At 34.8% G+C, this 14,416-nt stretch overlaps 1 protein-coding gene across 1 annotated transcript in view; it reads right to left on the bottom strand.

Moving 5' to 3' along the window:
- Positions 1-346: 346 nt before the first annotated feature.
- LOC149806863 (putative proline--tRNA ligase, mitochondrial) overlaps positions 347-14,416 on the bottom strand; it is a 42,484-nt gene continuing 28,414 nt past the window's right edge. Inside the window, exons 10-13 of the mRNA XM_089958836.1 lie at positions 11,586-11,665; positions 9,031-9,166; positions 4,592-4,771; positions 347-639 (exon numbers count right to left, since the gene is read on the bottom strand). Of these exons, the coding sequence (XP_089814962.1) occupies positions 529-639; positions 4,592-4,771; positions 9,031-9,166; positions 11,586-11,665 (507 nt within the window). The 3' untranslated portion in view covers positions 347-528. The remainder of the gene's footprint in view (positions 640-4,591; positions 4,772-9,030; positions 9,167-11,585; positions 11,666-14,416) is intronic.

The raw sequence follows: 14,416 nt of genomic DNA, 5'->3' as shown, positions 1-14,416 counted from the left end.
CCACAAGGAGCATTTGACCTATGGCCATATGGTCAACAAGGAGCATGGTTTTCTTGATGATGCTATTGATAATTTTGGAGGATTATTTACAAAAAATGTTGGATAAAAACCAACAGCTGCTGGATTCAAAGCTATCCACCTTAGGACCTATGTTTTAGATCACTTGGTCATGGATGCTTACACCATTGATAGAAGAAAATCTGCCCTCTTACTGGTGCAAAATACTCTGCACACACATTCATATCTATTGCAAATCTAGTTTCCTTACTAAATTCACAAAACTTGTATGCTAGCTATATTCTTTGACTTTTTTGGATCTGGATTTTTAAAAATAATGGAAACACTATTTCAGTGATATTTTAATTCATGTGCTAAAAATACACCCTCCATAGTCTGATCCTAAGAAAAACATTAGATAAGTCTCAGAGTAGCGATGGGCAACTTTTACTCTGACGATGATATTCCTCTGGGGTCAACCTTTCAAACAAATGTTCTCAGAATCAGCAATGCCTAATCACTTGAATCTTGTCAAACTGTCTGGATGTTTTTCATATGTTCTAGCACTTGTTCTGCTGATGCAAAAAATGTTCTTTTTTCTGATGTTTCAATAACCTCAAACAAAGGAACTTCTTCTAGTGCCTGGGGATAAAAGAAAATTAAAATATATTTCTAAACAATTTAATAAACAAAACAAATGCTACTGAACTGAATAACTAGAAGTGTGGAGCCATAACACTGATGGCATCCTTACATAAGTGCAAGTGAAGACAGCTTGGTTCAATATGTAAAGTACTATAACAAAAAGGAGCTATAATACACTTAAGTTTGTAAGAGTTGCAGCCCTTGCTTCACTTTTCAACCAATAACCCAGATGGAATTGAAAAATTTCAAATGAAACATGATCTATGTGTTACTAATATAAAGCTTCATAACTGTTTGGGCTTCAATTAAGTAAAGTTCTGCTCCTGCCTTTATCAATTTTGCACAGGATTAAAAATTTAAAGATAAAAAGTATCCCACTGATATTCAACAGTGGTAATCCTTTTCATGAAAAAAGAAACGTGTAATTATGGGTAGGTCTAAAGAAATTGCATTTTTCTTTATCTTGATATCTGAATGATGGGTTGATTTGGGTTAGAGAGTAGGCCTTACTTCTGATGTGCATCTCATAGAAAATTACTAGCTCTGCATGGTTATTTTCGCTTCCTGGACTTCTGATGTAAATTCTTTTCTTTATAAAAACAAGACCCAATAACTTTTGTTTAGATTTTAATATTTTAAAATTTCATAAGTGCTCTTTCAGAAAACAGTAATGATTACACTGTGAAAATAAGTTTCTGTATTTCAAGGACTGATCAAGTACTTGTACTTTGTGTTATTTCAAGGCCTGGCCAGGTTTGTGTACTTTGTGTTATTTCAAGGACTGGCCATGTGTGTGTACTTTGTCCTATTTCAGTGACTAGCCAAGTTAGTGTACTGTGTCTTATTTCAAGGACTGGCAAAGGTGATGTACTTTGTCTTATTTCAAGGACTGGCCAAGTTTGTGTATTTTGTCCTATATTTCATGGACTGGCCAACTTGGCATACATTTTCATATATTTCAAGGACTAGCCAAGTTGGTGTACTGTGTCCTATTTTAAGAACTGGCCAAGTTGGTGTACTTTGCCTGCTGACTGCAGTGAGGGCAGTTGGTCACATGTTTGGGTGGCATATGGAATTATCATAGTATCGACACGAACATCAAAAAATACTGATAATGAAACTTTATGGACAGTTATATTGATCATGAAAATATGTTTCAATTTCTGCTTGGCCTACTATTTTTTAGCTGTGGTTACTCCATCTGATGTTGAGTACTTGGCTGAAAATATTGTGTTAGGAACTGATATTGTTAAAAGTTTTATTTGTGCTCATACTGGCCACCACCACTGGCATAAATTTCATGTTGGACCAATTACTTACTGCAAGAAATGTTTTAGGGAAAAACCCATTTCAGTATTTGTTCAGGACAAGATGCGATAAAAGACTTTAGAGACGGCTCCAGTGGCAGCCATTTTGCAAAGTCATAACAACGCCACTTTCGTTTCTGAGAAGTTATATTTCATAAGAACAATTTGGATAGAAACCCCATCTTAATATGATCACCTTTTTGGGAGGTCAGCGATCACAACATTTTCAAAATGGCCTCCAATGCAGCTGTTTTGGTGAGGTCTGATCAACATCATTTTCAAATAGGACCCACTACATATAGCAAGAACTGTTACAGTGAAAAGAATGGTAGAAAAGATCATCTTAACTTAACCAAAGTGAAAGTTACTTTCTGCAGGATACCAATCTACTAGACTGCAAACATACCAAGCATACAATATGTCTCTATGGGAGTACATCAGCACTTCAATATAGCCCTTCCATGAAAACAATCATTAGAAGTCATGTCACAAACAACCCACACACAAAAAAACATTGGACTACCCCATTAATGAACACCAAAGAGCTAAGTGTTTACTAACTTCTAACCATTTACATCCCTTTATAAAATGACATAAGAAATCCTATCCAAATATGTCCAGTTACAAATGTAACTATTTCCAACAGTGCAGCCTTGATTCAAAACAGCATCTGGTTTTGAGATCAACTTGTACTCAAGGTTCACGAATTGCCCAGATTTAGAGTCCTTGTGTAACAATATTATACATGAAATTTGAAACTAATTAACCAGTCCATCTTTCACTTGCACACTTAACAGAGGCCTGAAAAACTCTAGGTTTCATGGTTAAATCATTTGCAAAAAAAGTAACACTATTTACAATAAAAAGCAAAAATCTAAAACTTGTACTAGCATTAAATGTACTTCCAAATTAACAGGATTTTTATATTTTATTTACTCACCTGTTACAGACTACATTTTATTTGCTTTTGTGAAAACCTCATGTTGATATAACCATTTATTCAGACAAAGTAGCAAAAACAAAATTTGCAAGATAGCCACAATGGTGGCCATGGTGGAGGCCAGAGCTGAAACATTTGCATTGAATACTTCATCACAGATCACTTGCGGTTTGAGTTACTAAAAGCACAGTATGCACAGGTATTTTACCCTGACTAATACTCACTCTCCTGTGGATTTAAGGCAAGTTCCGTTTCTAACTGACACACTAGTCTATGGATCTTGTCAAGGAGTGAACATTCTCCATTTGTGTTCTCCAGACACAGGGGTGTTACATTAGTATTTTATTTGATATGTGAAGCAAATTCAGTTTTTAATGTCATATTGTGAAATGATGCCTTTACTACTATGCAGATTTGAAACATTGTGAACTTTGGAATTACAAGTTGCTATTAGAGTTTAATTTAGTAGCATGTATCCCTAGATATTAATTCCAAACCTATTAATATGACCAGTTTGGTTTTATTGTAGCTGTTTAGGGATGTCCGTAGCTGTTTAGGGCTGACTGTAGCTGTCTGTATGTTTATACGCATGTCTGTGAGCATGGTGGATCCATGAAGGGTGGGCATGGCCAATACAAGTGTGCCAACCCAATTTAGGAGAACTGTGTGCTGTCGGTGCGTATGTGTATGCAGGTATCTCAGGCTATCTGTCTGTCACTCTGTGTGTAGATAAGGAAGATGATGTAACCATCAAGGCCAAATGAAGACGAAGCTGCTAGTTTGTAAACTTGTGCGCATGGTGGATCCATGAAGGGTGTGTACGGCCAATACAAGTGAGGGCCAACCCAAGAATTTGGGAGAGCTGTGTGGTTTGTCAGTGGAGACATTTGCAAGTTTTACAAATATTTATGAATCATACGGCTGTACAAATGACTGAGTCATGTTTGTTTCAAGTGGTTGTTGTTTCAGTTGAGTGCAATTGAGTCATCTTGATTACATAAGATTTTCTTAATCTTTATTTTGATTACATGAGATTATATGAATCTCACTTTCATTCCAGGAGATTATTTGAATCTCACTTTCATTTGAATCTTTATTTTCATTCCATGAGATTAGTTGAATCTCATTTTCATTACATGAGGTTACATAAGATTATTTGAATCTTAGTCATACATGAGAATACTTGGATAATTTTTGTTTGTTTTCCTATTTGTGAATGTTTGGATAGAGTATATGAATGAGATTATGTCTGGAGCATGAAAGAATCACTGTATTTGTAATATATATATATTTTTATTAATTCATTTTATAAATTTTCATCTTTCATCACACTGTGTTGTGTTGTCATTTGATCCAAGCATCCATTCAGGTCTATCCTGTTACAAGCATAGACGGAGATCTTCTTTTGTGTGAAGTGCTGGCAAATTATAGTATACACTTGATTATAAGTTGAGTCCATCTGCAAACTGCATTGACTCAGATCTGCCATTGTTTTAATTATTATTTCTAAAAATCTTCATTGACCCAGATCTGCGATAGCATTATGTGATGGCATATCGGGGTTTGTGCAAATTGTATTGAAGCCAACTTATAAGTGAGTATATATAGTACCTACTGAAAATAGGGACAATAAAGTTCAGAAATGTGGCAAGTCATCAATATGGTGAAGTGTCACATACAGGAGAGCTTAAAGATATTTTACCTTTCGTCCAACAACCACAATGTATGGAAGTCCCATCTCATTCGCCTTCTTTATTCTTTTGCCAACACTAAGTTGAGTTCGATCATCCAAGACAATTTCATCATGGAGATTTGGCAATGAGTCCAACTTATCATAAAGGTCATTTGCCATTGAGAAAAATTTATCAGCCATATAACCTTCCTGTAACAAATTAAAATGTGCTCAGTGTCAAGAAAATTGAGGTAAAGTATGCAAATAAAACTATTTACATTCCAAAGCACGAATATACTCAAAACGACAGATCACAAATATTCTTATTAAAATAATTTTTATAAATTGCAGCCTGTGTATATTCAAAAACAAGTCAACATTATAGAAATTGTTTTTATGTAAACACTCACTAATCTATATATAACTTACTCAATTTCATCAGGAAAACTACGTCTTTCAAATTTTTGCATTCACTGCATCATACATTGAATAGTTCTGCTCCCATGCTGAATGAAGGCAGGGCATAGGGGTCATCCTCAGTTAGCCAATTTTACCAACCAAAAGCTCCCTGAAACTGAATACCTCAATACAAGCAGAAACAAATAAAATTCCAGAGTACTCTTTGCTAGTAAATATGTAACCAGTAAGTATTTTTCATACATACAGTATAGTCTCCAACAACAGTAGCCTCCCTTCAACAGCCAAATAGCATATGTACTGAATCCCATCTTTTATTCTCCACTTTTATTTCCCTTGAACAGATATTTCCATTAAACAGCCAACTCCTTTAAACAGCCAAATTCTTAAGCAACAGCTAAAAAGAGACTTAACTGCAATCTACTTAATTTCCAATTAAAGTTTTTCGGATGAAACTATGTCTTTAGTAAAATGTTTATTCATAACACTTACCCTATCATCATACCTCACATGTATGTATGACCACTACTTCTCATATCCAGCACACCCAAGTTCATCCATGAAAAAGCTCAAATTTGTCTGCCCTCATCAGTGGGAGTAAAATTATATTGATCTCCCTTGGACATGGGGATTTGTACCAAATCCCACCTATACTTCAGTTACTGCTGAAGTGAAATGCATTCTCTATCAGTAGATGTAGATCGGGTGTGTATATATCACATATCAGTGGTTCCCCCCTCCCCCACAAGGGTGCTACACAAATCAGGGTAGCAAAAACGTTCTGGAGGTTTGTCAAGATTTTGTTGAGGGTGGCAAAAAAATATCAAAGTGTGGAAACAGTGTCATGAAACTCAGATTAACTACATTTTAGGGTTGCAGCCAAAAACTCTTGGAAACCACTTGTGTATGTATGTGCATGTGTGTATGTGTATCTATATATATATATATATATATATATATATAAAAACACACACACACACACACAGTGTGAACCATTATAGAATCCTCAAGACCCATTATAGAATCCTCAATTATAACATGAATTAGGATGAAACACGATTGTGGTCATGGCACCTGAAATTTCAAATGCATGTACTTTTCCCATACATGGAAAATAATTTTTTTCTTTTCCAAAAGTACAAAAAATAATGTGTTACAATTTTTTTTTAAAGGATTGCATTGGGCTTCACCAATTTTGCAAATTGCACTTTGTTCTCTTATTGGCAAAAATTTATACCAACTGGAGATTTTATGTTTTGCAAACATGTTTGGCTGTTTAAACTTTTGGAGTGGAGAAATTCAGAGGCACCATGAAAGCACACCTCAAACTTGATATAAAATGTACTGGAAACTATTTATTATTACATGCGGAAAATCTTTGCTCGTATTGACAAACCATCTTAACAATGCATTGTTAATAATCCACTTATGATGACATCTGGCCTGACTACTGTATATTGTGATAACACTCCAATTGTCATGCTACTGGGACAAGTTACAATCAACCAATCTTTGTAAGCAGGAACAATAACCGCTACAATCAACCAAACAATGACTAATTTTTTTCTTCTAATGTACCCAGAAAAAATAGTTGTGTTGAAACTGCAAGTATATTTTAGAATAGTTTGTCTTCATTTAATCAAAAACACATATTTTTGCACCCGCTTTTATTATCCACCTACACCCTTTCCGGCCATTCTTTTGATACATGCATCATTTTCTTCGGCTAACTGACCTGGTAGGTTATAACATGGGTCATATTTTTTTCATGCTTATAATAATAATGCTTTATTTATAGAGGGTGACTCATTAGTCAAAGACTATTCTCACTTGAGGCCCTCTTAAGGAGAGTATAACAATGCACATTATATGAAGATACCAATAATTAGTGTTTATTTTAACATGTTTAGTATTAAAATACTTAATTCCATTATCTATTAGAAACACATATATGCTCATGATATCTTTTCTTAAATACTCTAATATTTCCAGCAGATTTTACATGTAGTGGAAGCTTTTTCCACAGAAATGTATCAGAGTATTGAAAACTCTTTTTAAATTGCTGTTCTTGGTTTTGGTACTAGAAGGTTTCCATGTGATATTGTTCTCAATTGGTATTGTGTTGAAAAAGGCCTGAATAAGTCCTGAAGATACTCTGGTGCAGTTCCATGTAGACATTTATATCCTTATATTTTCACATGTGAAAAATACATCCTTATATTTTCAGATGTGAAAATACAAGATTTCCCATCATGCCGTGCATTGTATGGTGGTGTACTATAAAAGTTGTAACTGCAACAACAAAAAACACGAGCACATTGTCAATTAGAACAAATAAATAGAAAATGCCATATATTTCAGACATAGAAATTATTCTTCGATATAGAAATCTAACTCTATAGAAATCATGTCTCTCTTAAGTTATTTCTACTTATCTCCTTGACAACAATGAAAACAATGCTGTGCTGCATTGTTGAAGTCTTTTGGTGAAAACCTTCTTTTTCATATCTCCACCAATTCTGGAGGAGTAACATTAATAAGATTTTTCAAGATGGCCACCATAGTTTTCATTCAGGCTTGTCTTTGGCGTTGCTGGGTTTAATGCCATATTTCAACATATGATAGGCTATATATGGCAGCCAGGAGATGTGGTGGTGGAAAGACCTTGTTCGACCTCAGGAAGATCCAATCACCCTAGGGCATCTAATGGCAAGCTTTCTCATTGGTCAAACCAAGACTTAGACTCACCTGAATGAGGTGAGATGTGTGAGGGATGTGCAAAAAAGGGAGCTTAGACCAGGGGCCCTTTTTCATTCAGAACCAAATAGACACCATTAGATGTCTTCAGGTGGAAATCCCATGTCAATAGACTCCATCAAAAAGAAGTAGCAACAAGATTTTCAAAATGGCTGCCATATCTAACAGATTTGACTAAGATTGGCAACACTTTCCTTTGTGACCAACTAGAGACCATAAAAAGTGAAGACTCCATGTTCATAAGACTTTTAACTTTTGAGGAATGAGGACAAGACTTGCGTGATGACTGCCATGGTGCCATAACTTACTGACAGGTCAGCACCTATTTAATTTAGGACCAACTGGACATCATAAGAAGTGTTTTAGCAAAAACCCATGTTTTTATGACCATCCATTCAGGTGGAGTGGCAATACCAAAATGTTCATGCTGGCCATTATTGTGGCCATACTGAATGCCCAGGCAGAATCAAACATCACAAGAAGTCTTTAGGTGAGAACTCCATTATGATATGCCTATCTCTTCCGAAGAAATAAAACTTACACAATTTTCAAAAGTACTTACATAGCAGCCATACTGGACATTGGATTGGCAACCATTTTCATTTAGGACTCGGGGCCCCAGGTGGCTGAGTGGTTTCAGTTTGAGTCTTGGGCTCAGCCAATGTGGGTATGAGAGAAAGCCTGCCAGTAGCTTCCCATGGGTTAGTGGTTCCTACCAGGGTTTTCCTGAGTTATTTCTTCACCAGTTATATTGGCTGCCACGTATAGCCTATCATGTGCTGAAAAAGTGTTAAATCCAAAACAACAACAACAATTAGGATCAACTATATATATATATATATATGTTAATATGATATTCCATTCAGAAGTAATGATAACAAAACATTCAAGATTGCTCCCATGGTGGCCTTATTAGACATCAGATCAGCACCATTTTCATATCTGGCCAAACTAGACATCATAAAAGGTTTTTAAGTTAAAACATGTTGATAGGACCATCTTTTCTGGTGGTAGTGATAACAACATTTTCAAGATTGCTAATGTGGTGATCATATTGGATGTCTGTGCAGCATCGTTTTTCTTTTGACCAGTTAACACTGTTACGAATGTGTCAGATTTCATAGCAATCCTCCAAGTAATTTAGAAGGAGTAGTGATAACAAACTTGTGTTAACAGATGGAAGAAATTAATCAAACAGTGGATGACAGGCAACAGATAACAGGCCAACCCAAAGGTTCTCCTGGTCTATGACCAGTTGAAACAATAAAAATGGAAAGTTTGAAGAATGGACTGACCTTTTGTGGGATGATGCAGACATGATAAGGGGCAATAACCTCTGGCCACCTGATGTTGTCATCTACTGAAAGAACCTCTACGCTGGCCTGTATTATTCTGGTAACTCCCAAGCCAAAACAACCCATCTTTGTCACTCTAAAATGCATTAAATGCCAGCATTAGGAAAACAAATGCCTGACCAATTCTAACTTACCTTAATTTTTTCTGTAAACAGTCACATCACCTTGAATGTAATCGATCAAAAACTTAACAAGAGTCCATGATGCTCTACTGGGTAAAAGAATTTCTTCCTTTTCACTGCTGAGTGTTGAAACTATCTGATATTCTTAAATGATAACAAGATTTTCAAATTAACTGCTGTGGTGGACATATTGGATGTCAGATTAGCATCATTGTTATTTAGGACAAAGTAGACATCATTAGAAGTTTTTCGGTCAAAACTGCATGTCATACATATCATCCAGTTTTGGTGTTGGGGGGCTAGTGACAGATAGCTGCCATGGTGCTATACTGACTGAGAAGTCAGCAACAATTTCATTTATTCCCAACTAGACATCATAAGAAGTGTTTTAATAAAAACCCATGTTTTTATGACCATCCATTCATGTGGAGTGGCAATAACAAGATGTTAATGCTGGCCATTATTGTGGCCATATTAAATTCTATGACAAACAGGATGGATCTATGGCATCATTTAATTTAGAACCAATTAGGTATAATAACAAGTCTGTTGGTAAAAACCCCATCTTGATATACCTATCCATTTGAAAGGAGTAGAAACAACAATATTTTCAAGATGGTGGCCACACTGAGGGTTAGTCATTTTCATTTAGGACTTAGTAGACACCACAAGTCTTCTGATGAAAATCATTTTGTCAAAATGACTTTCCCGTTAAGAGGAGTATCATAAACAAGATTTTCAAGATGGACATACATTGGAAATCATATAACCACCATTTTAATTTAGGACCAACAAAACTTTATACAAAGATTTTTTAGTGCAAACACTATGATGATATGACCATTCTTTCAGGAGATGAGTTTCCAGCTGGCCACTGTCAGTCATATTAGACCCCAGATTAGCACCATTTTCATTCAGGACCAACTAGAAGAAGTCTTTTAAAGAACAATTTTCATTTAAGATCATACAGACATCGTAAGAAGTCATTTAGTGAAAACCCCATGCTGATATGACCATCCATGTAGCCGGAGTAGTAGTAACAAGATTTTCAAGATAACCTATGTGGCACCCACATTGGATGAAAGATTAGAACTATTTTTATTTAAGAATAACTAGACATCATAAAAGGTTTTTTAGTGAAAACCCCATGTTGATATGACCATCCATTCAGGTGGAGTAGCAATGAGATTTTCAAGATGGCCACTGTGGTGGCCATATTGGATGTCCAAGCAGCACCATTTTCATCTAGACCAACTAGACCATGGGATGAATGTGTGTGTACAGTTTCATGGCAATCCTCCAAACAGTTTAGGAGAAGCAGTGATAACAAATTTGTGCTAGCAAACAGACAGACAATGATGTCCATAAATCCTTTTGAATTACATACATTTACTTTGCAATAAACAATTGTGTATCAAGTTAGTTTAACAATAAAATTTTCACGACAACATTGTGGTTTTCAAAATGAATTCATGTTTTAATAACAATCATTATGATAATTGTCTCTGGAAAAGATGTTCTCTGAGAAAATTCTTGGATAGACTTTCACTAGAATTTATAGTGAATTCAAACCTGGAATTATATTACTGTGATTCAACAAAAGACTGGTGACACATCAACACTCTATAAACTACCACAAACACATCATCAACTTCAGTTTTTGGGTTTATTCTGGACTTCTACTTAATTTTATTCAGGACTTTAAATTATTAGGACTTGTGTCTGTAATTCTTGGATTATTTTGGGATTTAATTTGCATTACGTTAAGTTCTTTTTTCTCATTTTCACTTTGCATTCTAGGGAAATAAATTATTTGTTGAATTTTACCAAGCTTGTTGCCTTTCACTCTTTTCTGTTACTTATTTTAAGAGCACAGACTCATAACAGTATGTAAATGAAAGCCAATACAACAGATATATTTTCATGAATGCCTAATTTTCAATGCTTTGTCTGTAAATGAAAGCCAACAAAACATGCATATTTTTATGACATTCTAATTTTGAGAAGAAAGCCAACACAACAGTATATTTTCATGATTGTCTAACTTTCAAGGTTCAAAGCATAGTTTATGAAATGCCACAGTTATCTTCTTTATCACAGTTATCTTCTTTATCTACAGTGACAGTTTAAAATTCCATGTAAGATGACAATAAACAAAAATACCTTCAAATGAACTTCTCTTAACCAATATAGTTTTGCACCAAACCAAATGCCATCTGCTGGCTGAGTGGACATTTTATTGCAGAATTTACAATATCATAGCATAAAGCTCCCTAGGATGCCCTGATTTGTATGACCTTGTGTCCAGGTAAGCTAGACAAATATTTATAATAGTAACAGACAAAAGGTTATGTAGAGCATTCTGATACTTACTGTGTGTTTCCATCTTTGTCTACAAAACAAGCATCTAGAACCTCAGAATATTTGGTTCCCAGTAAAAAAGCATGGCCAACCTGTGAAAAACATGAATACCTTTTTTTTTTACTTACAGATGAACAGTGTACATTCTGATCTGCTGGCAGAGGTGTGTGTGTGTGTGTGTGTGATGGCACATCAGTACAATGATGGTTATATATTGCCAATTAAATGTTCTCCAAATGTAAAGATACCAAATTGCAAAAAAATAAACATAAACATACAGTACCATAAATTAAAAGACAAAAGGAAAAGACGTTACAATTCTTTAAAAGTACATAAAATAAAAAATGAATTATGAAAATATAAACTCCTTAAATATGCCCATGCTGTTCAAATTAAATCTTAACAATCAGAAATGTAAAACTTGATCTGTGGAACATTTTGTGATAGGTTTGGTTTGGTGTTTTATGGCACAGCAGTACATGGAAGTTATTTAGTGCCAATGCAATTCAAATAAACTGTCTTTCCAGAAACCATTCATAAAAGGAAGGATCAATTATACAAAACGGGATGAAAGGGATGATATTATAATGAAAAATAGTGTGAAGGTTTGTAAATTACATCTATATAAATTTTACCAACATCAGGCTCTTACATGCAAGCTGTCTCTTTAGTCCAGGTTGCCTCTATCTTCTTAAGATTTATATGATTACATCATGTATTATGGCACATGACTTCAAATAAGCAGAGTAGAAACTATAAATTTTAACAGACAGAGTGTCTAGATTAACTTAATTATAGTTACAAATAGGTACAACAAACTTAATTATATTTACAAATAGGTAAAATAAAATGTACTCAACTGCCACTACAACAGGCAATTTACTTTACTTCCAAGAACTTCATCTAAAACTGATCAAGACCAAAGTTTTGAATTGTCCTCTTAAACATCTAGACTAAGTATAAATTATGCCAGTGTTACTGCTATTTAATCTGAGGCCCTGACCTTTGTTGTTTGATCCAGAATAGACAATGTTTAAGATTTATCCCAAACCTGAGGAAACCTGTTCCGTGAATCGTATAGTAGCATTACTATCAAAGACTGCCTAAAAAGAAATGTTTTCTATTTCTGGTGTTTGACCTGTTCACTTGAAAATCCGCCAAGATTTTTCATGCTTTCTGATGAAACAATATGAAAATCCTCAGAAATGTTCTGTATTTCCTGACGAATTAAAATGTAAATCCCATGAAATGATCCATGTTTCCTTTTAAATAATAATGAAAATCCTCATAAATATTGTTTTCTGTTGAAATAATATGAAACTTCTCAAAAATGTCCCGCATCCTTTGATGAAAAAACATGAAACTGTATACTTAGAATTGGGGGAGTTATTCAAGAAATATGTACTTATATCTGGCCCAATGGGGAGTAGACACAAGTCTATTGAAAGACTGAAACAACATGAGAAAGATGTACTTAAATGTGACTGGAAAGGAGCAGGCATGGATCCACTGAAAGATTAAAACACAAGGAATATGTACTTAAATCTGACAGGCAAGGAGAAGACAGAAAATTGCATACATGTTTTGTTCTGAGTTGGTGGACAGAAGTTTGATGTGATGTCGAAATATGCCCAAGCTGTCAGGCCAAGGTATATTTATAAGCCACACTGAACAAGTTCTTTCCACTACTCAGACCAAAACACAAATGCAGTTTTGTATTTATTATACACTTGTCCTTTACATTTTCTAAATATTTTTAGCTTTACTGTACAAATTTTAGCTTTACTGTACAAATGCAATGCAGAACGAATTGAAATTTATAAATGTTTGATTCACCGTGTCTAAAACCATGTATGCATGGATGTAAAAGAAGAAATCCAAGTAGTTCAAATCTGGGCGTGCGATAAATACAGATTAAACAGCTTTATTGAATGCCAGACTAAACATGAAAGATTTAATTGGTTGTTGTTGTAGGGTTTAACGCCATTTTTCAGCACACGATAGGCTATACATGGCGGCCAATATTAATGGAGGAGGAAGAACCCAGGAAATCCCCGGAAAGAACCACCGACCCACGAGAAGCTACTGCCAAGCTTTCTCACATACCCAGATTGGCTGAATCCGAGACTCAAACCCACGCAGACAGAGGTGAGATGGCAGTGATCCATAATGGAGAGCACTTTAGACCACTTGGGGCCCCTGATTTAATTGGTATATAACAAAGTTTCAAATGGAACATGGAAAACATACATCAAAGTGATCAAACCTCAGGCCTGCATTTTAAAGAAAAAAGCAAACTATAATGTCATACTTATATAATGATTTGGAAACTTCAATAAAAGACTTAGAGTGGGAAGACAGTATGCCTAAACATGTAGCAGTGATAAGGGGAGATAATCTGTAAAAGGTACTTCCATTTGGCTTTATAAAAATATAGATAGACATTTTTTTATTTCATGAAGGGCTGGAGTCAGAGGTAGTGGAGATTATTTCCTATTGTTAATGTTATTGGATATCTATGGAGAAAGAACACAGTACAGTTATTACATATAACATGCAAATTTTCCATGAGGTGAGAATAAACCATCAAACTTAAAATTTGCCAAATATTTTTTCTAGTTGTCAGGTGTTATAAAAATTTAAGTTTATTTGTCCCAACTAAAATTAAACTTTAGTCCAATGTAATTTTTCCAAAATTTCTAATCATGCTTTAATTCCTAAGAAGCTTTCAAATCTGATACATCTTTTTGGGTTGGTTTCATCTTCTTTATGTTAGCATGGTGATATACAAGTATTTCTTTTAAAGGTAGTGATGGTATTAATGGTAAGATTCTATGTTAAAC

Source organism: Sinohyriopsis cumingii, chromosome 1 (assembly GCF_028554795.1).
Source record: "Sinohyriopsis cumingii isolate HCF-2022 chromosome 1, ASM2855479v2, whole genome shotgun sequence".
In the NCBI taxonomy this organism is placed as follows: domain Eukaryota; kingdom Metazoa; phylum Mollusca; class Bivalvia; order Unionida; family Unionidae; genus Sinohyriopsis; species Sinohyriopsis cumingii.
The sequence above is the reverse complement of the archived record's forward strand: the minus strand, read 5'-3'. Positions and strand labels throughout refer to the sequence as shown.